Source organism: Pan troglodytes, chromosome 10 (assembly GCF_028858775.2).
Source record: "Pan troglodytes isolate AG18354 chromosome 10, NHGRI_mPanTro3-v2.0_pri, whole genome shotgun sequence".
NCBI classification, from domain to species: Eukaryota; Metazoa; Chordata; class Mammalia; order Primates; family Hominidae; genus Pan; species Pan troglodytes.
This window is the reverse complement of record NC_072408.2, coordinates 99514693-99538730: the sequence shown is the minus strand read 5'-3', so window position 1 is coordinate 99538730 and position 24038 is coordinate 99514693. Positions and strand designations below refer to the sequence as shown.

Genomic DNA, 24038 nt, shown 5'->3' with positions numbered 1-24038 from the left:
TACTGTTTCTCCCATAGCCAGGATTCACAGGTTCAGGAATCAAGGGGTGGAAGTCAAAGTGGCACTACTCATCATCACCCCTAGTGATCCACTAGCCAAATTTTTGCCTCCTGTTCCTGTGACATTACGTTCTGCTGGCGTAGAGGTCTTACTTCTAGAGGGAGGAGCACTGCCACCAGGAGACGCAACAAAGATTCCATTAAACTGAAGTTAAAATTGCCACCTGGACACTTTGGGCTCCTCCTACCTTTAAGTCAACAGGCTAAGAAGGGAGTTATAGATGCCCACCATCACACCCAGCTTATTTAAAAAAAATTTTTTTTTAGTAGAGATGAGGTTTCACTATGTTGGCCAGGCTGATCTCAAACTCCTGACCTCAAGTGATCCGCCTGCCTGGCCCTTCCACAGTGCTGGGATTATAGGCATGAGCCATTGTGCCCAGCCTGACCTAGCTGTTCTTTTAAAATTTACCAAGACTATTTTTGTTATTTCCTCACAGATTTCATATGGCAATGGAAATTACCTTCACATCATTTTTTTGCAAATGGCTTCATACATCCCATTGATCTGCCTTTATGTCTGCTGGCTCCATCTAATAATCAGAGCTGGACCCAGACTTTACCTGCTCTAGGAAACATTCCTTGTTTAAGACTCACAAATATACATATAGTACATCCACCCCTGGTGCCTTCTCTAACCAATTATTTACTCAAAATCTCCACTTAGATGTTTCATAGGTCCTCAAACTCAACATGTCCAAACCTGAACACAAGACCTACACTCTAACTATTCATATTTCATTTCTTTACCCAAGTTTATCTAGGTCAGTGAATGGACACCTTGGTTACCCAGTTGTACAAGCCAGAAGCTTGGAGGTCATTCTTGAAGATTCCTTTCCCTCACCCTGATAGGCTACCATTCACAAAGTCTGGGGGATTGTATCTCCTAAATATCTCTTGCATTGAGATACTTCTTTTTAACCCCACTGCCTTCATCATAATCTAACTTAACAACTTCTCATACCTGAACATTCGAATTATTTGACTCAAGTCTACTTGCATCTAAATCCCAGGTATATCTGACATCCATCTGATCGTATCAATTCATCAAATGGTTTCACACTGCTCTTAGGGTAAGGAATAAAATTTCTCAAAATCTTATTAAAATAATTCGACTCTAAACATCATTTTTTTTCTAAGACTACCCTTTTTCACTTTCTTTGACACAACTGAACTAGATCTCATCTGAGAGCTTTATTCTGTTTCACATGTATGGAAGATTTACATTAACAGCCCCACTCTTCCCCATTCCTTACATCCATACACTTTGCCATGTAACATTTCAATGCTCTCCCACTGTTGATAACATGTAATTCCCTGACCCTGAGTTCAACTGAGTGACTTGCTTTGGTCAATAAAATTAGACCAGATTCAGAGCCCAGGCTCCAAGAGGCCTTGCATGTTTCTACTTGTCCTCTTGAACCTCTCCCTTCACTGTATAAAGAATCTGCTTAATTGATCCCATGGACCCATGGGAGCCCTTTGATCCCATGAGCAGGATAAGGAACATTTGGAGTGGAACTGCTCAGCTAAACCCAGCCTAGACCAAGTCACCCCCAGGGAACACAGAGATTTATAAGAAACAATAACTGTCTGTTACTTTAAGTGGTTTTTTATCTAGCAATAGCCAACTGATACACAAACATAACAATTTGCATTTCCCTATGGCTTGGTAAGTATCTTCTACCTTTGTTGATACAATTAGGCCAACAAGGATTAAAATCAACAAAGAATGTGTACATGGATGTTATCCTTACTGCTATGAACATCAAACTATTGCTTGAGGATTGAGGTCCAGTAATAAAACAGCAGCTATTTCTCCAAAAAAATCCTCTGTGACTTTTCAAATGAAATGAGGGCTTTCCTGCCAATCCCACAAGTCAGGAAGATAAAATTGGGCATGGATCTTTCCCTTGCTGCTGCAGAAACTCTTCATCCCTGTCAGAGATGGCAGATCCATTGCTACAACCAGGGGGCCATGCTGAAAGTTCAGAGCTGGTTTCGGAAATGACACAGTCTACTTCATTCTGGATAAGGGCACAGTCTGTCATAACAGGTTATTTTAAAGGTCACCCTAGATTTAACCAGGACATCTTGTTCCTTTCTTTTATCCTCCAAATTTTTCTTTGAAAAGCTGTTGCATATCTCTGGCCTTTCTATTTTCTCTACCAGACAAAACCTATTACTAAGTGGATGTTAATTAAGCCACAGGGCCAAGACATTGACAATTCAAAATGAAAACTATGACTGCATATGGCATTGTATCCTGCCCCCAAATGCTGTGCTCTTAAAGGGAGACTCTTGAAATGAAAACTCGTGCACCTATAAATGCGAAGAGTGACTTGAGTGCTATAAAACAAAGTGCACTGGTTAACACACCGTCAGCTTTGTTATGTCAGGACAGAAATAAAAATCTAATAGTAAATAGTCAACAGATGTCATAGCACCGGAGAAAATAAATGCATACACACCTGGATGGGTGCAATTCTTCTCCCTGAAATAAATTTTAAGAACATATGTTTTAGTCTTGCTCAAACCCATCCCAAACTCCAAAGCAAACATGTTGAAAGGAGAAACAATGAGCCCTCCTAGTTAAAACATGTTTTACATTTTGGTGGGATTGGAAATTTGAATAACTGGCTCTTTCTCCCCTTTTAAATCAGTGACACGACGTTGTCTTTAAATAGTGTGCATTTGCAAGAGGGCCCCCATTGCTCTCGGGTACCTGACAGACCATCGGTAAGCCTGGCCTTGGTGCATCCTTTCTCAAAGTGCCTCTAAGGACAGAAGAAAGTGAGCGAGATCATTTTCTTTCCTCCCCAGATTGCTGCCTTCCTTTCACTTAAGAGCCAATGCTTCCTAAAGAGAATGTGTCCACTCAGTGTGACTTCCTGTGCTGTCTCCTTTTTAGGATCTACTGGGCCTTGGGGGAACTAAGCAACTCTGAGATCTATTTTGCTTTGTGGTTCAGCAACAGAGAGGCCGGAGGCTTAGAGCTGTGTTACCTGAGGACTAGGGCGTCGTAGGGTGGGGCTGGGCAGGAAGTGGCCTTCTTGCTGCCGAAGAGAGGCCTGGTGAAGGGACCCTTCATTGACAGGCTGAAGCTCAGGAGGGAGATACTTGTCAGTGGGCCGGGTTTGGGGCTCCAGTGAGTCAGCTACATTCAGGGCCCTTTCAGGTTCAGAGGTCAATCTTGAGTGGAGTCTCAAGGGTGACAGCAAGTGTGAAGAATCCTTTGGGCTTCCTGGCAGGCTCTTTGAAAGGTAACATGGGAAGCCCACAGGAGCTCCCCAGCTTCCCCAGGTGGTCACCTGCAAGGCATCCTGCCTTGTCCCACAGCCACGGGTCCTTAATCTCCTCAAAGTGGGCGAGGTGGAGATGCGGCCTGGGGCTTGCCGGTCAAACTGGAGGAGACTCCCCTGGTTCTTTGGCAGGCTCCTCAGCGAGGGCCGAGGAGAGGCTCCACAGTCTTGGGGTGGCACCTCTGGACAGAATGACTCTGTTTTCTCCATAAAGCTAAGAGGTTCTACTGTTGGTAGAAGGTTCCAGAAGACGTATGAGTTGCTGTTCTCTGGATCACATGGAGGGTGCTCAATTTCTGCATCCAAGTGCCATGCTTCCTCTCGTAGTTCTTTTCCTTTTCCAGAGGAGAATGTCAAGCAGGTTATTGCATCTGTAGTGAGGAAGAGCAGACTGTGAAATATGTAGCAAATGAGGGAGACTGCAGTGAGAAAAAAGGTCTAAAATTTCAAAGGAAAACTTCGAATTCTTCATAGACAATAGAGCTCAGTTCACATCAGCATCCTTTACGTTCAGAAGATAATTAATATATGTGACTCCAGCCTTCTCATCTAAATAGCGTATTGAAGTCTGTTTACTGTCTACTTAATATTCCTTCTAGGTTCAAACAAAAAAGCCTTTAAAAACTTTGGTAACTTAAGGTACTTCCTGGAAACCACATAGCTCCTCCCCTTGTGATTATTCCATTTTAAGAGAATCAAATATACATTAAATCCTCCTTATCATCTACATTTACGTATGTATGTACATACTGTGGTGCATTCTGGGGATGCAAGAACAAGGAAAACAAGGCTCCTTCCCTCAAGGTTTAAATTACAGAATGAGACAGGCTTTGAAGGTAACTGATGTAAAGTATCTGACAATGTCTTTTATCTTAGATTCTATCAATCTTTACATTTTGGAAAAATGACTTGCAGGTTTGAAAAGAAAAACCCAGACATCACCAGGTACCCTACTGTTCATGATTGGAGGTGTTTTTTGCAATCTATGCATGCAGAATTATCTCTTCTCATGCTCAAGAAAAGCCGACCCTTCCATTTCACAGCTTGATTCATGGGAGTGGCTTATTGCAGTTTCGTTATTCTGTACTTTCCCACATGAAGAAGGTATGTGTGGGAAAACATCAATCCTTACACATCCCTTATGGCATGAGAGTTGATGCTTGATGATTTGCAGACCAGGTGTGGGACTGTGGGACAGGCGAGAGACCCATCTTCCCTGGCCCCAGATGGCATGGGAGGTGGCTTCAGACTGTGCGTGGATTGTTTGTGGATGGAACATTAGTAGTTGACCGTATATTCCAAGATCATCAATAATAGTTTTAGTAAGTTTATCATTCTAAAGCAGAACTCAGCAATCTGAAACCCGTTGCCCACATTTGGATAGCCAAAATTTAAGAATGGCTAATAATTTACTTCTTATAATTTTAATTGCATGGGCAATACTTTTTAGTAGAACTTTTCTAGGGTGTATTATTTGCTTCTTTAACTTGATATAGAGAAGGCTGAAAACCAATAAACCTTTTCCTTATAACCTGACCTCATTCTGTTGACTATCGTTCTAGTACTTTGCCAAAATACAGTGATTACTACTATGTTTACTATAGTTCTGTGGAGAATACAATAATTGTTACAGGCTTCTATAGCATCTGAATATTCACTCCCACACCAAATGGCCCCACACCAATGTACTCCCTAATTTTTATTCCTTACTTCTCACTATGCTTTTTGTACTTGCCTATGGCAACCACTCTCTCCTCTTTGTTTCTTTTAATCTGTGTCAGTCATAGAAGTCCAACAACCTTGTGAATAGATAATTAATAGGTTGTTAGATCTATTCCTATCAGTAGAGGAGGAGCTCAATGTTATGACATTGTCATGACAATGTTGTGACTTGACATTGATTTTGGGGACTTTGTGGTCTCTTATTTTACTCCCTGACTCTTACCTTGTTTAAGGTCAAATAAGTCCAGGCACAGAGGCTCATGCCTGTAATCCGAGCACTTTGGGAGGCAAAGGCGGGAGGATCCCTTGAGCCTAGAAGTTCAAGACCAGCCTGGGCAACATAGTGAGACCCCATCTCTATAAAAACCTTTTTAAAATGCCAAATGAAAGTAACAGGTACTGGATTTCAGACTGGTGAGTTGTTTGAGGAACAACTTAGATGCAAACTAATGTCAATTCAACTCTTATTCACAAAAGAAATCTAAAATTCTTAATGTTGTGTTTGCTTTATTTTGAGCTGAGGACTCAACTGTTATAGAACTTCACATGTAGAACTAAAACGCATGAGGTACCTTTTTTTGCAGAGTGGAGGAAAGAGGGCAATGCCAGTTTAGGAAACTTATGTTCAGTTAAGGTGAGATTGTACTAGTTTTGGTTTTAGATTGGTAATTCCTGGAGGCTGCTCTGAAGGTTGATACCAACATTGCTGGAGAGGTATGAAATGGTCCCTCCCGACCATTGATAAAATAAGGTACATTGTTGCTACATGGAGAGGCCAGTTCCTCATTCTCCCAACAAACAAATGCTGAGCTGAGCATCAAATCTATAGGTACTTTCTTTCTTTTTTTTTTTCTTTTTAGAGGTGGAGTCTGGCTCTGTCGCCCAGGCTGAGTGCAGAGGTGTGATCATAGCGCACTGTAACCTCAAACTCCTAGCCTCACAGAATCCTCATGCTGCAGTGCTCCTGAGTAGTTGGGGCTATGGATGCTTACCACCCCACCCAGCTAATTTTGAATCAATAGGTACTTTCACACGTACATACAATCAGGGCCGTTCTATTATTTTTCTCCTTTAGAAGACTGTCCAAGTTCTAGGCAGCAACAATATTAAAGGAATTCAGTATATTTGCATAGGCACTTGCATAATAGTTAGATCAGATTTCTTAGTCTTTGGGTTTCCCCTCTGTCCTTTTGGCCTTTTCCTTTCCTCTTTTGAGGGGTTAGGATACAGCTTTGGGTTTCCTTTGTAGTCGTTCAGACACAGGGGTGTAGCTGCTGGTAGGAAGTTATTTATGGCCAATAGGATTCACATCGGTAAGAATTATTTATTAGCCACTGTCTTAAATATTGGAACCAAGGCAATAGTAACTGCCGACATGATGCACTGCGGAAATGGAGAAACTTTAAAAACAGCAGGGCTTAGGGAGGTGGTTTGCAGAAAGGCAGGAAGAGCTCAAGCACCAGAGGAAATGGGTCTGGTTTCTCTTCCAGTATCACCGCCAATTGGCTGTGTGACCTAGGACAAGCCACTTCTCCTCTGCCAACTGCCATGCAGCATTTACCAAGAGGACATCAAAGAACCTCCCTCACAGGCCTGTTGCAGAAATTAAATGAGATAATGGCTAAGGCTCCTGGAAAGCTTTCCCTAAATGACTACACCCAGTGGATCTGGTAGAATCAAAAGTTAACAAGTCAATCCATTCATGCTAACTCTCTTTTATGTTTAAAAGAGGAAATTAATACATGGTCACCATAAAGAAAATTCACCAACCTTTGACCTTCCAAGCTTTGAGAATCCAGCAAACACCCACCCACACTGTTGGGGAAGCCATCTCACTGTACTAGAAATGAAACCATTGCAGGTTAATGATTCACTAATTCTAATGAGACCTGGAGAGATCAGCAAAACAAGCGAACCTGATAGCAATAGGACAAAAGGAAAGTGCAAGAGAGAAACCCAGAAAGCAGCTGAATGTTGCCTTTAATACCTGTAAGATGGTCTGTCCCTGAAGGCAACTGCACCCAGGTGGGTCCCGAGGCTCCTCAGAACCCGCAGATCCAGAGTGAGCTGCCAGGCGAGGGCTCGGAGCAACAAGTTCCACACCTGTAACAATGCGCCCTCCCGGCTGAGTGAAAGCAACCTTGCTGCCAGCTGCAATGAGGAACTGGTCTCTCCCCTCCTTAGAGACATTTCCAGTTATTTGTTTATGAAAAAGCCTAAAGGGAAGCCAGCTCAGAATCTAAGGCAGCCCAAGAACAAGTCAGGTAAACAACGGCTGATCAAATACAGAAATGATGCAAATGTAACTTTTTACTTCCTCTTGAGGCGTTCAACAAATCATCACTCATAGTTTAGTGAAGCAGTTCTAGGTTTCTATTTCATTTATTTTCTCTAAGGTTGTGAGACGCATTCTTTGGGACTCGACTTTCTTCACATCATAAAACATTTTGTGTTGATCTATTTTATTAATGACATGCTTTGATAAGCACTGAATAGTAGAGGAAATGATTAGAGCACCAGGGAGCGAATTTGTGAACATTAGTTTTCAAATAATTAAAATGCAAATGGAAGAGCATTTATATCTACCAGTATTCTCATTAGATCAGTACCCCAAAGAATATTTATTTGACGCCTAGGTGGAGATAATGCATATGTATGCAGCATTAAACAAAAATGTCTATAGACTTTCCCAAAACAAAGTTGAAGTAATTCTAATGAAGTCTAATTCACTGAAGTTTTCATTGATTGGACTCATTACAGATACTTACTGTGAAGGTTCCCTGAGGTCGGTAGTTCTTAAAGTAGGGTCCCTGGACCAGCAGTATCACTATGACTTGGGAACTTGTTAGAAAGGAAAAATCTTCCCCCTCCATGCTCTCCAACCCCTGGAACTCTGGGATGGGGTCAGAAGTCCGTGGTTTTTTTTTGAGACAGGGTCTCACTCTGTCACTCAGGCTGGAGTGCAGTGGCACGATCTCAGCTCACTGCAACCTCCGCCTCCTGGGTTCAAGCGATTCTCCTACCTCAGCTTCCTGTGTAGCTGAGATTACAGGTACACACCACCAGGGCCCGGCTAACTTTTGTATTTTTAGTAGAGACGGGGTTTCACCATATTGGCCAGGCTGTCCGAACTCCTGACCTCAGGTGGTCCACCCACTTCGGCCTCCCAAAGTGCTGGGATTACAGGTGTGAGCCACTGTGCCCAGCCAGAAGTCTGTGTTTAACAAGACTTCCAGGTGATTCTTACATGGGTTAAAATTTGAGAACCACTGCCCTTAGAGGAAAAAAAAAAAAGGTCTAACTTATAGATGTTGGCCTTGTGATAACCTTTATATTAGTCTTTAATTCTCTCATATTGATCTTACTAGAACATCATTTACTTAGAACTTTGAAAAATGACTTGATCTCCTGCCCTCACCACCATTGCCAACATTACCGTGACTCAACCAAAAGCAGGATATCAAAAAATATTTTGCCAGCATGGAGCCTGCATAAACAGTTCTGAGCTCCTGCCAAGGATGTCTAGAAGTGAATTGCTTCAATTTGGGAAGGAAAAAAATGAATAAAGTCTTTTAGCTTTTAGTTTGTGGAAGGAACGTCATACTTTTTTCTACCAATCCCCTCACGCACATGGGATTGTAAAGCTGTCTCTCCTAGGGGATAATGATAATGGAATACTTGATCCCAATGCAAAAACTTCCAACCTCTGGTTGTAACTTCAAGAAGGAAATTAAGAGTCTTATAGAAAGGTCACAAAGGATTATCAGGGAAAAAAATGTGCCACCTCCATCTGATTTGTCAAGGAGATGGCAACAGGGAGGCATTTTGGGTGGGGAAGGGACACCCCAGAGTCAGCTTTTCCTTTAAGACCCTGGGGCAACCTCACTGTGGCCCTTTCTCAGATGACACATGGAGGTGCTCTCCAATATCGCAGAGGGAGCAGCTCGCCTCAGCATTTTTTGCCTGTGTGTAGTTTTACGTTTATGTATGCTTTGCTTCAATAAAAAGTATACCTTAAAAAGTATGTCTATGCTAAAAGATGACATCCTGGTTTGCTTACTTTCTGGCTTTGAATTGGCAAATTCCTAAAAGATATTTTCTTTCTAGTTGTTGAAAAGAGGTATGAGATTTATTTGAGCTTCCTTTTAGGTTTTAGGGCTACAAAAATTCAGTTGTACCATATTTACAATGATTAATATAGCTGGGCACAGTGGCTGATGCCTGTAATCCCAGAACTTTGGAAGGCCAAGGTGGGCAGACTGATTGAGCCCAGGAGTTTGGGACCAGCCTGGGCAACATGCTGAAACCCCGTCTCCACAAAAAATACAAAAATTAGTTGGGTGTGGTGTTGGGCACCTGTAGTCCCAGCTACTTGGGAGGCTGAAGTGGGAGGAATGCTTGGGCTGAGGTTGCAGTGAGCCGTGATCATGCCACTGTACTGCAGTCTGGGTGACAGAGAAAGATCCTGTCTCTCAAAAACAAACCAAAACAAAAAAAGGTGACTATCAGATTAATATCAATGCATCTTGATATCTTTCAATATTTCTGAGGTATTTATTCAGGAAAAGTTTCTAGGTAGTACATATTCTGAGCTGTTTCATACCCCAAAATGACTTTATTTTGCTATCACATGTGCAGGGCATGGAATTCTTGCAACATGGTATTTTCCTTTAAAGGTCTGTAGACATTTTTGCATGATTTCAGTCATTAATAGTTGAAATAGGAGGTCAATAGAATATTTACTCTTTGCTGGGTACCATACTCTTAAATTTTTTTTTCACTTCTTTGTGAGATTGTGTATGTTCTATTGAAGTGTGAAATATATATATACACACACAATACAATAGAACATTATATATATATAATTTTATTGGGATTAGGTCTTGCTATATCAAGCTGATCTCAAACTCCTGGGCTCAGGTGGTCCTCTTGCCTTAGCCTCCCCAGTAGCTGGGACTACAGGGAATGCTGCTAATTTTTTATTTTGAATTTTTTTTAAGAGATAGGGTTGGCCGGGCATGGTGGCTCACGCCTGTAATCCCAGCACTTTGGGAGGCAGAGGCGGGCAGATCACGAGGTCAGGAGATCGAGACCATCCTGGCTAACACGGTGAAACCCCGTCTCTACTAAAAATACAAAAAATTAGCCGGGTGAGGTGGCAGGTGCCTGTAGTCCCAGCTACTTGGGAGGCTGAGGCAGGAGAATGGCCTGAACCCCAGGGGATGGAGCCTGCAGTGAGCTGAGATCACGCCACTGCACTCCAGCCTGGGCGACCGAGTGAGACTCCATCTCAAAAAAAAAAAAAAAAAAAAAGAGATACGTTCTTGGTATGTTGTCCAGGCTTAAGTTTTTTCTTTTATATTTGAAGGTAGAGAGGTTTACCTAGCATATGTCATGGTGGGTTCTGTTTACCAAATATCTGGTGTGTACTCTCTGTTATTTAAAATATTTTTTCTAAATAAGAAATATTTTCTGTGCTATTTGACATTTATCTCTCTTCCACTGATTCTTTTTCTTCAGTCCCCATTCTTCATTCTCTTCACTTCACTCTTCACTTTCCTCATTCTCTTTCTTCACTCTTCAGAGGGAAGTTATCGCTTCACTCTGATATTTTATCTTTTCTCTACATTATTGCTATTGCTTTTACCTTAGGGATAATTTCTTGACACAGTTTTCTATTTGGCTATTTTGCTTGTTCCATTTTCTGCATAGTCCAAATTGCCTTTAACTGTTTCCATAATGACTTTAACATCAATTTTCCTTTCAAGATAAATAGGAGTATTTCAGCTCAATTTTTTTTTAGATGGACTTTTGCTCTTGTTGCCCAGGCTGGAGTGCAGTGGTGCCATCTTGGCTCACTGCAACCTCCACCTCCTGGGTTCAAGTGATTCTCCTGCCTCGGCCTCCCAAATAGCTGGGATTACAGGCATGTGCCACCATACCCGGCTGATTTTGTATTTTTAGTAGAGACGGGATTTCACCATGTTGGTCAGGCTGGTCTTGAATTCCTGACCTCAGGTAATCCACCCATCTCAGCCTCCCAAAGTGCTGGGATTACAGGTGTGAGCCACCGCTCCTGGCTTTGCAATTCTTTTTTATTACAAAATGTTTTCATGGTGGCAGACTGTAGGTTCTTGATTCATGTCAAAAATATGGATTATTTAGTGTGTCATGAACTGAGGATTATGATTAACTCAACTATATGTGATCTAAAAATTAAAGTCAAAGAATCATGAATTATAATTTCTAATTTTTTCTGTTTTTTGAAATAACTCTTTCAAAAAAAGTAGTTCTACTGAGCCATCCTAGAATTTTTTTGCTTTATTCTTATGACCTGTAAGCTCTTTTACTATGCTCAGTAGTTATTCCATTTGCCATTCCTTAGAGAAGGGTATCTTTGCTTGGCCAGTGTTGATTTGGGGTTGACAAAGGATTTCACTAGGTTCTGATTGCTTGCTCAGCAATTTTGCAGTTTAAGGGGCAGGGACCTAGAGTGACAGCTGCAGCCACAATCAGAGCATAAGCTGGGTGCCATCACACTCATTCAGGAATGAAGGGCTCCCCAGCATGGCCAGTCGTCTGCTTGCTTTCAGACTTATGACCAGGAGCCACATCTGAGGCCTTCCCTCAGATGTGCATTCCTAGAGCTCAAGTGAAAGGATCCAATGGGCCGGGCTTCCCATGAGTTCCCTATGCTTTCCTGCCTTCTGAGTCTTGGAACAGTGCCAACTCACCTCTTGGAATTGGAGTTTTAGTAGACATTTGTTAGCAGCCTCCCTGCACCCGTGATCCACTCTCCTTTCCAGAGTCATGATTTCCATTTAGGTTCCATGTGTTTCTCCATGCTTATTTCATTCCCAGCTTGAGGGGTGGAACACTAGACCTTGGCTCAGTCAAATTTGCATTTCAACCCCCAGGCTGCAAGGACTGGTTTAGGAGATCAGCATGTGACCCAAGCCAGTCCAATCAGTGTGACTTTCAGAAATTTTGCTGAGAATCCTGGGACAAAGACTGTTTCCTGATGGATGTGGAAGAGGAGGCAGCCAGCAATGGGAACTGTTGGCAGACACCTTGAATCTATGGGGTTTAGGAGCCAGTCTTAGGATATATCTGACACCATGACAGGCAGAGTGGAGTTAGAAAGAACAAAACAAAACTGGGCTTTCGTGACATCCTGAGTAGCCAAATCAGTCCTCCTCCAATGCTAGAAAGAGATTCCTCTACATTTGTTTCCCCAAGTCATTAAATTTCTTTTGTTTTTAAGCAATGTGGAGTCATGCTTTCTTTGCTTACATCCAAATGCATCCTCACAGATAGAGAGGCATCTGTGGGAGTTTATTAGTTCCTCTTCCTCCCTTCCAGAAAGATTGCTGTCAGAAAGAGGGCAGCTTTCAGCATCTTCTTTTGATCCAGGACCACTTAGACTGTGTCCGTGATTCATTCTCATGCTGCTAATAAAGACACACCCAAGACTGGGTAATTTAGAAAGGAAAGAGGTTTAATTGATTCACAGTTCAGCATGGATGGGGAGGCCTCAGGAAACTTAAAATCATGGTGGAGGGGAAGCAAACATGTCCTTCTTCACATGGCAGCAGCAAGGAGAAGTGCCAAGCAAAAGAGGGAAAAGCCACTTATAAAACTATCAGATTATGAGAACTAACTCACTATCATGAGAACAGCATGAAGATAACAGCTTCCATGATTAAATTATCTTCCGTCAAGTCCCTACCACAATACATGGGGATTATGGGAACTACAATTCAAGATGAGATTTGGGTGGGGACACAGCCAAACCATATCAGACTGTATCTGAAGAATTAACTCTTCTAGATTTCTAGATTACAGGTAGCACCAATTCCTTGATTTCCAACGGTCATGCAAAAGTGTTTCCAATGTGAATATTTTGATGGTTACTGTATTAGTTTTCTATTGCTGGATAACAAATGACATTATATTTAGTGGCTTAACATATAGCACACATTGATTATCTCACAGTTTTTGTGGGTGAGGAGTCTAGACACAGCTTATCTGAATTTTTTTTATTGTGGCCTTGTGAGAAGGCTACAATCAAGGCATTGGCTAGGCTGCATTCCTTTCTGGAACTCAAGGTGCTCTTCCAATCTCATGTGGTTGTTGGAAGAATTCAAGTCCTTGTGGTTGTAGGATTGAGGCTCTCAGTCCACAGAGCCCACCCCTAGTTCCCTGCTATGTGATCCTCTCCATAGGCAGTTCACACCACAACTTGCTTTTTGAAGGCCAGTGGGACATTTTTTCCCTCCAGTCTGGCAAGATGGAGTCTTATAAATATATTGTAATATAATCACAGGAGTAATAGCCCATCGCCTTTGCCATATTCTATTGGTTAGAAGCAAATCCCAGGTTCTACTCACCCACACTTGAAGGGAGGGAGTTACCCAAGAGTGTGACTTGGAGGTAACATAAGGCTGTGTCTCTCACAGCCATTTCAATATTAATTGAGATTTGTTTTCTAATTAATATGTAGCTAGGCTAAGATATGTCCCAACTTCTAGCACCATGCCTTTCTTTTACTCTGTTTTTGACATCAGATTGGCTTGAAGAATGGCTTTAAGTGTTTCTGAGGGATAGAGGCTAGTGTGGAAAAATGAAAGTAAACCAAGCAACTGTGCATCAGAGAAACTCAGGAAGCAGGCACAGCTGAGGTTTCACAATTCCTAAGGCTGCCCCTGGCTCTGCACCAGCCCATCTGTTTGCCAAGACCCAGCAGAGGCACTGTGAGGTTTATTTCTTCTGTTTAATTTTAGTGGGGGCCGCTTTGAATTTTGCTGTGACAATCAACAGGGGCTCACAGTATTGCTTAGACTTACATGAATGAATTTGTTTTGATGTTGACTGAACCAGCAGCAAATCGTCTACCTTGGAACGTAAGGAGATGGGATTTAAGTGTGAAATTCATTTCCAAGTTGTGTCGAAGTCCCAAGAGGCTGCTGATTTACCTGGTACATTTCACTCAGCTCAACTCAAACCACCTTTTAGCTCTGACATTTCTAAAGTGGTACCCTTGTCAGAATTCTAGATGTGAAGAAGTTAATAACTGCAAAAACAGCCTTGGAAATGAGTTGTAAGAGCCAATGGGGGAAAAATAAGCCTGCGGATTTTATTTTTAAATGTAGTAAAGATAGAACAGATAATTAGGCTGAAAATTATCCTATTGCTGGTTCTTCTTGGTGATTTAGGACCCATTGTAAGACTTCATTCACTTTCCTGTGATTTCTGTCCCTAAGTCATAATTCTAGCATGATTATGTCAAAATTATCTCCACAGTAGTCAATTGCAAGCTACACACAGCGAATTAAGACTTCAGGTGGTGAATAAACAGAAACAGCAGGAACCCTAGAAACCGAGAGCCATAAACCTTCTGTTCTTCTGAAAATGCTCCTGAGGACAGCAAAGAGTGGAGAGAGAAGAAAGAAAACATGGCTTGTTACATAAAGCAAGAATTATTTCTAAATGAAAGGAAGGTTGATTCAATTTTGTCAAATTACACTCATGAAGTTTTCTCAAGCAAGGCAGCTCTATGAGAAGGATCAAATTACTATCACATTTTATATAAATAATGCGATGAATGTAAAGTTTTTTCAAAATGCAATGCCTATTATTTCCTATTTCCTATACAACCTACAGTCATTATATCAAGACAGAGTTATCTTTAAACTTTCGTGACCACAGAGCACTTTACCTGATTTTATTTTTTGTTTTCTTTGCGGGCAGAAATATTTCTCAGATTATTGTTTAAAGGATTATAGTAATCAGAAATTGATTTATGCCTCATATCCCATGCATGGTGAGAGCATTTATTGGGGAATGATCTGTGTGCATGGCTGATTATACCACATTAGATAGTTAAACAATCACTTGCAATTTATTGGTGTTACTTCTTTTGGCAGATGTTGCTGTATTTGATTGTTATGCATTTTGTTTAACCCTGGAAGAGCCCTTGTGCATGGTTTACGATGTCACAGCTCATAAGTTCAGTCAAATTAACTTAGTAAGGATTCTATGGATCCACTTCGCGTTGTCTGAAAAACCAACAACTTTATTATTATTTTCTGCTTCTCATAGATAAGGATAACTTTTGTCACACGTAGGATACTTTAACGTTGTATCTAACAATAACTCTCCTGCTATCTTTCATGGCAAGATGAGGAAATGAGTTTAGATAGGTTAAGAGGGACCAAATATATTCCAAAGAGGCTTATGAGGGTAAGTGTGGAGGGCAGGGTATTGAGTATTATTTATAAAAATGGCAAAATAGTTTATATACCATCATGCTTTTTTTTCATTTAACAATATATCATGGGCATTCTTCTGTGTCATTGAATATACATAAAATTTAAGAGCTATATACTATCCTGCAGGATGGAATTACAATTATGTAATGATGCCTGTATTGATAGCACTGTCATCTAATCTACAGTAGGACATTGCTCAACTAGAGTGGTTTTCCTCCCCTCCTCCCAGTGGTTGGATCCTTTTTCCCTTGGTTTGGGTAGGGCTGATTTTCCTTTTCCCTTCCCCCAATACAGAACCAGGCCTGCTCAATCAGAACAGTTTATCACTCTATCTGCATGTGATTGGTTAGGAGTTGACAGGCATCACAAGCTGGGCCAATCAAGACTTTTGCTGGCATTCAAAGAAGCCGGTTGAAAGAAGCTGGCATTCAAAGAAGTTGAAAGATCTTTGCTCCTTGATTACATCCTGCAAAGATGATGTCAACTGGGATTTGCTCATAGTCATGTTTATTACTGGTATGATTTGGCCGTGTCCGCACCCAAATCTCATCTTGAATTGTAGTTGCCATAATCCCGAAGTGTAGTGAGAGGGACCAGGTGGAGGTAATTGAATCATGGCAGGCAGTTTCCCCTATCATGCTCTTGTGATAGTGAGTTAATTCTCGTGAGATCTGATGGTTTTATAAGGGGCTTCCCCCTTGTCTGGGCACTCATTCTCTCTCCTGCCCTCCTGTGAAGAGGTGCCTTCCACCATGATTGTAAGTTTCCTGAGGCCTCCCCAGCCATGCAGAAAATTTGCAGCCTAACAATGAGATAGAAAAGAAAACCCCATTTTCTGGGGAGAAATTCAAGCCAGCTGCAGAAATCTGCATAAGTAATGAGGAGCCCAATGTTGATCATCAAGACGATGAGGAAAATGTCTCCAGGGTATGTCAGAGAGCTTCAGAGGTAATATAGTTACCATGCAGGAGTGCTTGCCTTAAAGTGAAGTCAGCTCCAGGAAAGGAAAGCATGTGGATGCCCAAAGCCAGTTCTAATCTCTTAAATTTCCCAGCTATGTTCTAGATCCTCCCTTTCAAAGCCTGTGTCAGCTAGGTTTCTATCACTACTAACCAAGAGTCCCAATTAATATGGAAGTAAGATAAAGTTAACAGAAGTTGAGATGTTTAGCTTGTGTAAGAGAAAACTGGGGTTATATAAGAATTATCTTCCACATTGAAGGAGTTGTCATGTATGGTTAATGAGTACAAATACACACTCAGAAAAAATAAGACCTGGTGTTTGATAGATCAGTAGTATAACTATAGTTAATGTAAATCAATTGTACGTTTCAAAATAGCTAGAGGAGAATAATTTGAATGTCCCTAGCATAAAGAAAAGTATTTAAGGTGATGCATATTCCAACTACACTGACTTAATTATATGAATGTATTGATGATCACATATACTGCAAAAATATGTGCAGCTATTATGTATCAATAAAAATAAATTAATTCATTACAAAAAGAATCATGTGAAATTTAAAGTAATAGACTATTCTGAATAGCTTCAGCCCCAAATTAGGTTGTCATCTAGAAATAACCAAATTTTAGCCCTAAATAAATAAAAACGTATAGTACTTAGGGCTGTCTGAAAATGAAGAGCTGCTTTGTAGGTAGGTATTCAAAAGGCCACATCCCAGAGCAGTAACATGACAACAGAAAAATTCTACTCATTACAGAAGATAGCTAGTGAGTGTGGCCAAGCCCCTGGTTTTTAGATCATCAGAGAGGCAGTAATGGGATGGGGAGGCCCATGTTGAAAGATCAGGGACTCCAGCTTGGGAAACAGCTGAGGGATGATAGTTCCAATTGTTGACCTAGGAAAAGAACTACGAGAGGAAAGAGCTGGGCTGAAGAGACTGGAGAGTTGCTGATCTACTGCTGTGGGGTCTATTCTAAGAACACAATACTGTTTTAACATTAAAAAAGTAATGTAATTCACACATTGAACAACATTAACAACAAAGGAGAAGAATCAGATGATATTCTGCAATTGTTTGTTGCCAGTATTGTTCCTGTTCCATTTTCTCTATCTCCTTCTCAGACTTCAATTATGTGTCATACACGTCCGTTATACTCTGTTCTATTCTTTCCATATTTCCCTTCCCCACTTTTTTATTTCATTGTAAGGCTTTGGTTTGGAACCTTTTCATAGGCCTCTCTTTTATTTTTCTAATTCTGTCTTTGACTTATAGTCTACTATTAAATCCATCTGTTGAGTTCTTAATTTCAGATATTTTATTTGCTCAGTTCTAGAATATCCATTTTAATGTGTTTTTTTGGTAGACTGTAATTCTATGTTGAAAGTCTTTATGTTCTCGTTTATTTTCCTCATCTTTCTACAATTTTTTATAAGCGCATTTATTATATTTGCTTAAAAGTTTTTATCTGCTAACTCCAATATCTGGATTACATTTGGGCCCAGTTCTATTGTCTGTTTTTTATCTTGATTACTAGCCACTGTTTCATGTCTGTTCACATGCTATGTAATTTTGATTGAGTGTTACACACACATTGTACATAAAATAAGTGATATTTTTGTCAGGGGCTCTTATCCATTCCTCTGTTTGGTAACTAGGTCAAAGTGTTAATCCTCTCAATCTAATCAGATTTTTATTGGTTTTAGGATTGGGTAGCAGCTTTGTTTATATTCAGTCCATCTCTGTGGTCAAATGTCTCAAGGATGAAACCTGTGGCATGCTTGTTACAGAGCACTTCTAGTGGGATTTTGTTGCCTAAGCACTGTGGGACTGCAGGAGAGTTCAGTCTGTCTTCTCAGCCCACTCTTGCTTCCCACTGCCTCAGCACTCAGCAGTGGCCTTCTGGGAAAAATAGCCATGCATTTGGGTCTCCTCTAGATTTCACCTCCCACGTCAGCCCGTGTAGCTATCAAAAGCTATGCTGGTTTCTCTTGTCCCTAGCAGTGTACCACTACTTATGCCAAGCCAGTCCTCTGCTCATACCAGAATTAGCCTGTGTCTCCAGGGGAGATAATAGCTAACAATCTCAGTCCACATAGGAAAATCTTTAAATTTTTCTAGAATTGCAGCTGGAATGATGGCTTGCTGCTGCCTCTGATTTCCTGCCTCTACGAAAGGGATGTTTTCACACCTATAATCCATAGCAGCTTCCACCTGTACTTTGAATTCATGCAGGGCCAACATTCTTAGAACCCTCTAGGTCATTTGGAACTTAACAAACAAATGGATATGCAGATTACTGTTTGCAGCCTTTTAAAATCCCCAGGACCATGCACATTGAAGGTTATAAAACAAGACAAAATAATTTATTGAGCATGTACTATATTTTAGGCAATGTTCTAAGCCCTTTCTTTATAACCCTGTAAGGATGGTATTACTATAACCTTGTCTTACAGATACAGAAATTGAAGTTTCAAGAGGTAAAGTGAACTGTTCAAATAATAAATGACAGAACTGTAGCTTGAACCGTGTCTTTCTGATGTCTGTTATGCTTAGCTATTATACTATAAATACTTGTCAAGAGAAGGACACTAGTAGTTACAGGTCAGAAGGCACACAAATGGTGCCTCTGGCATATATAACACACCTGTTCATACAGAGAAGCAGATGTACTACAATGACCACTTACTATCACATATAACTCTCACTTAAGGACATACAGTGAATAACATATGAATAATGTCACAACATTTGTTGGCACAGATTCTTTATATTATTTATTTCTGGTATTATTTCAAATGAACTCCTCTATTTCCCCAATTGATTAGATTTCAAAATATTTAAGGCCCAATGTTTAAGCATCAGTTTGATTTTCATCATACTTTCTTATCAGTGGAAGTATTTTTGAGTTTTGCAGAAAAGACTTAAAAGCAATTTTAATTCAGGGTATCCATATAGTAAGGCTAGCTCTTCTAAATTTGCCATTAGATTTAATGATTCTTTCCTGATATTAGCATCACAAAGAGAATAGGGAAGTAGAAACATCCTCCACTCATTGTTTCTACATGTTTTTCTTGGTTGTGAAATGCATTTTTACTTCATTGTTTTTTAGATGCAATTGTCTCACTAGAAGGTCCATGACTATGTTATTCTGGGCTCATTATCTATGTATGTTTTCTCATATTTTAATTTTTTAGTTTCAAGATGCCATTGGTCAAAACTCCCAAGAATGTTTCTTTCCTTTCTCACAGTTCTCTGCCTGCAGCAAAATCAGTCTCAGAAATTTCTAACTAGAAGACAAGAAAGAAAAATCACTGAAAATGTGAAGGTGACAATATCTGCTCCTCCTGGCACAAGCTTCTCAAGGGAACTAATCTCTTAGCCCCCACAGATGTCAGAGAATTAAAAATTGGGAGAAAAGCAAGGAGGCACCTATCAAATCCCCTCATTTTTCAGTTACAGAAACAAAACCAAGAAAGATTAAACAATTTGCCCAAGATCATTTTGCTTCTAGTGCGATGCTGGCCTTAAAAGCCAGGAATTCTGACTTCTGGTTCAGTGCTCTTTCTAAAACCCATCACTGGACAAGCCTTTGTTATGAAGCCACTCGAAGTAATGCTGAGGAAGATGACACCACCATTTGTGTTTTGTGATTTGTTTCTTCATAAATTAATGTTTCAGGAATCCTCATTTTTACCTCTTTCAGGCCATGGCAAGACATCCCAAAACTGATACGCATTATCTGTGATACCAGGGGCCTTAGTGGCAAAAATTTGTTCCTAGAACTTGTGTCTTTGAATATTTTAAAAGGATTTTACATCATGTATGGAGGTTTGAATGACAAGGTCAACAGACCATGAAGAAGAGGGCCCATTCTAATCAGTCCCAGAGACTTGCCAGAGTGTCCAGTCTGTGTAAGTCCCTTTTTAGTCCCTGTGGGGCCAAAAAAAAAATGTGAAAAACACTAGCTTTTGGCTTGGGAGAGAAAAATGAATGTGTGGTTATATAATATCTCCATTTTATCAAGTCAGTTTTAATTCTTCTTTAATTATCACTGAGATTTGGCTCCAAAAAATTTACCATAGTTTGTCTGAGTCTGACACTTGGCTTATTAACTACAATATTTTTTAATGAAATCAAGCCCCTAAAATATACCAGTAAAATTTAAATTGACTTTTTTGGATATTAAAAAGCCAATTTAAAACATGCTTAGTTTATACTTTGCTTATCTGCCAAGAGTGCATGTGGCAGTTAACGTTGCCCTAAAGTTAACATACTAACCTACCAGTTCAGTTAAACAACCATTTAAATAACAATGATGACAATGACAACAATAAGCACTATAGTTCATAGAGTTCTTACTTTGTACAAGACTGAAGCAGCAAAAAGATGATTAAGACACAGTCCCTAGGCTCAAGAAGTTCCAGACTGACAGTGAAAGATGTGCAAATAGAGATGGTGTGATAACCAACATAGTAAGTATAAGACTTAACACTTAGGCCAGGTGCAGTGGCCCAGGCCTATAATCCCAGCACTTTGGGAGGCTGAGGTGGGTGGATCATGTCAGGTCATGAGTTCGAGACCAGCCTGGCCAACATGGTGAAACCCCATCTCCATTAAAAATACAAAAAAATTAGCTGGGCATAGTGTCACACGCCTGTGGTCTCAGCTGCTTGGGAGGCTGAGGCAGGAGAATTGCTTGAACACAGGAGGCAGAGGTTGCAGTGAGCCAAGATAGTGCTACTGTACTCCAGCCTGGGTTACAGAGCAAGACTTCATCTCAAAAAAAAAAAATTAAAATTTTAATCTAAAAGTAGTAATAAATAAAAGTACTTCAGAGAAACATGTGATTACCTTGGTGTGGAGGTGGTTCAGGAAATGTTAAACAATCAGCTTTCTAGGGAAAAGTCCCAGTTTGTAAGTTTACCGATTCTTGTTGTGTAAATGTTACTGTGATGGCTGATTTCAAGCTAACTACCTAAAGTCATAGAAAGCAGATATGAGAAGAGATGCATACAACTGGCTTTCTGCTGCTCATGTAAGCTGGCTCCAACACATCATTGGGGTGGCCAGAGAATGTTCCATAGAGGAGGTGATAATTGAACAGGATTTGGAAAAAAATAGGAATTCATCATTTAATTCAAAAAATCATGAATTCGTCATAAGTGTGGAAGGGCATTCCAGGAAACAAGCCAATATACAATGGCATGGACATAACTTTAAATAATAAAATATGAAAGATATGTTGCCATCTTTTTGTTAAACTTACCTTGAGTGTTACTGAATGAATGATAATGCCGATCAGGCATATAGGGAATGACATCATTTTCATAAAGGGGATTTGTAAAAGTTAAAATTGTTCTTCTCTCTCTCCATCAACACTTAATTAAAAATACCTGATATATGATAGTCACTTAATAAGAATTTGATTGCTCTCTGTAGACATGTCTTTGATTCTATAAAAGCATTTTTCTAAATGAAAATAAACTGATAGTAGAATACTTGCAATCTCAGTTGCTAATATATCTATAGACCAATAATTTCATTTAGATTTTTGTGAAAGTTTCACAGAAAATTCTTCCCAAATTTCTGTTTTTAAGGGCAAAAGAAGATCTCTATACACAAAGATATACCCTAATTTATAGCAGAAAAAATTTATGAAGAGCCTAAAAGTCCAACAATAGGGGAATGGTTAAGTAAACGATATGGTATATACATTCAAAACCCTATTACATAGCCATGAAAAATGACACATATAATGACTATGTAGTTATACAGAAGATATTTGTTATATAAAATTAAGTAGAAAAGAAAAGTCTACAAAATCTTATTTATACCATGCACAGGAAATAAACAAAGGAAAAAAAAAGAGCTTATAATTAGCCATGATTGTGTTTGAGTGGATGCTTAATCAATTACAAGGTTGATTATTACAGATCAGCCTTGTACTAATGCAGTGGTAGCAAGACATTAATTAGATTATTTCAACAGCTGGCAGTGGAATGACTCTTAGGGAGAAAGCTGTCTTTGATTAGAAAACCACACTGATGAGCTACTCATAAGTAGAAGACAGTACTGGCTTCAATAAGACCCAAGAGACCAAAGGTGATGATTATACTCGTTTGAATGGGACAGTAAGGCTAATGCCTTTGTGCTTTTAAGAAGAAATATAGAAAGAGAGGGAGGACACAAAAGAGGGAGGGAGTGTGTATGAAGGTAGAAAGAAGCCAGCTATATATGACATGGCTGGCTTTACTGGTGGGGGCGAAGTGTCGTGTAAAAATTTCTTGATGCAGTATCTTTAGAAAAATCTACGTCTAACCTGAATCTAAAGTTCAGTTTAAAGTGGGATGAACTACTAGACATAGATCTCTCCTTCATAAATTTTCAGTAAACTCTACAATAATTGTAAGTCTTTTTGAGTTGTAATTTATGCATATTTTGATGTTTGTGTATATTTGTGCGATATCTAAGAGGGGGCTGAATTTCATGTCCCTGTTGAAATTGGTAGCAAATTGAGTCAGCACAGACAGCAACACAAGAGCCTGGAGCCAGACATGACCACACGAATGACCCATTGGGATTGGCAGAAGTCTTGGAAGGTGGCTTAAGCCCAATGTTACTTGGGTTGCAAGAGATTGTTACTTGTGTACTTGTCTTATTTTATTTACTCAATGACGTGCTCCTGGAAGGCAGAGCTCATAGATAATGTTGTTCATCTAAAAGATATTTTGATGCAATAGTAATAATAATAACAAAAGTAATAAAAACAATGATGCCATTGCATCATTGTAGATACAGTAGATTCCATCTACTGAGCATTTCCATATGATAGGAAGAGACATGAACTCAAAAGTATAAGAATCAGGATTTGATTTCTAGATTTTCTGTTTCCTCGTTACATAATTTTATGCATTTTTTTCTTGGAATCTCTGGTTTTACATCTGCAAAATGGAAAGCATTTGCTCTAACTCAGAGGCTGGCTGTGCAAATCAAATTTAGTAGTTCACTCAGCTAGCATGTATTGAGCACCTGCTGTGTACAGAGACCCTTCTGGGTCTCCACTGTAGTAACTCTGCTGTTTTTTTTCCTAACGTTGAGTCATGCTGTTGTTCCCCTTGACATCACTCTGGATGACTTGGTTGTCTAGATTTGATCTGGACTGCTCTCTATTCCAATGGTTGTCCCACTATGGCGGGGGTAAAGTCCTTCATTTAAAAAGTATTGAAATGTTTTTTCTTAAGCCTCTAAACAAGACAGTACATGCTGACTTTCTTGCTATGCTCTTAAAATGATAATCCTTGTGTTCTAGGAGGAGCTGGTACCATTCCTTCTGAAACGATTCCAATCAATAGAAAAAGAGGGAATCCTCCCTAACTCATTTTATGAGGCCAGCATCATCCTGATACCAAAGCCTGGCAGAGACACAACCAAAAAAGAGAATTTTAGACCAATATCCTTGATGAACATTGATGCAAAAATCCTCAATAAAATACTGGCAAACCGAATCCAGCAGCACATCAAAAAGCTTATCCACCATGATCAAGTGGGCTTCATCCCTGGGATGCAAGGCTGGTTCAACATACGAAAATCAATAAACGTAATCCAGCATATAAACAGAACCAAAGACAAAAACCACATGATTATCTCAATAGATGCAGAAAAGGCCTTTGACAAAATTCAACAACCCTTCATGCTAAAAGCTCTCAATAAATTAGGTATT

The 24038-nt window shown here is 40.0% G+C and overlaps 1 protein-coding gene across 1 annotated transcript in view; it reads right to left on the bottom strand.

Moving 5' to 3' along the window:
• Positions 1–7255, bottom strand: part of PLEKHG7 (pleckstrin homology and RhoGEF domain containing G7) — a 69002-nt gene extending 61747 nt beyond the window's left edge. The window contains exons 1-3 of the mRNA XM_054664599.2: positions 7071–7255; positions 3065–3732; positions 2531–2553 (exon numbers count right to left, since the gene is read on the bottom strand). Of these exons, the coding sequence (XP_054520574.2) occupies positions 2531–2553; positions 3065–3571 (530 nt within the window). The 5' untranslated portion in view covers positions 3572–3732; positions 7071–7255. The remainder of the gene's footprint in view (positions 1–2530; positions 2554–3064; positions 3733–7070) is intronic.
• Between the last annotated feature and the right edge of the window lie 16783 nt (positions 7256–24038).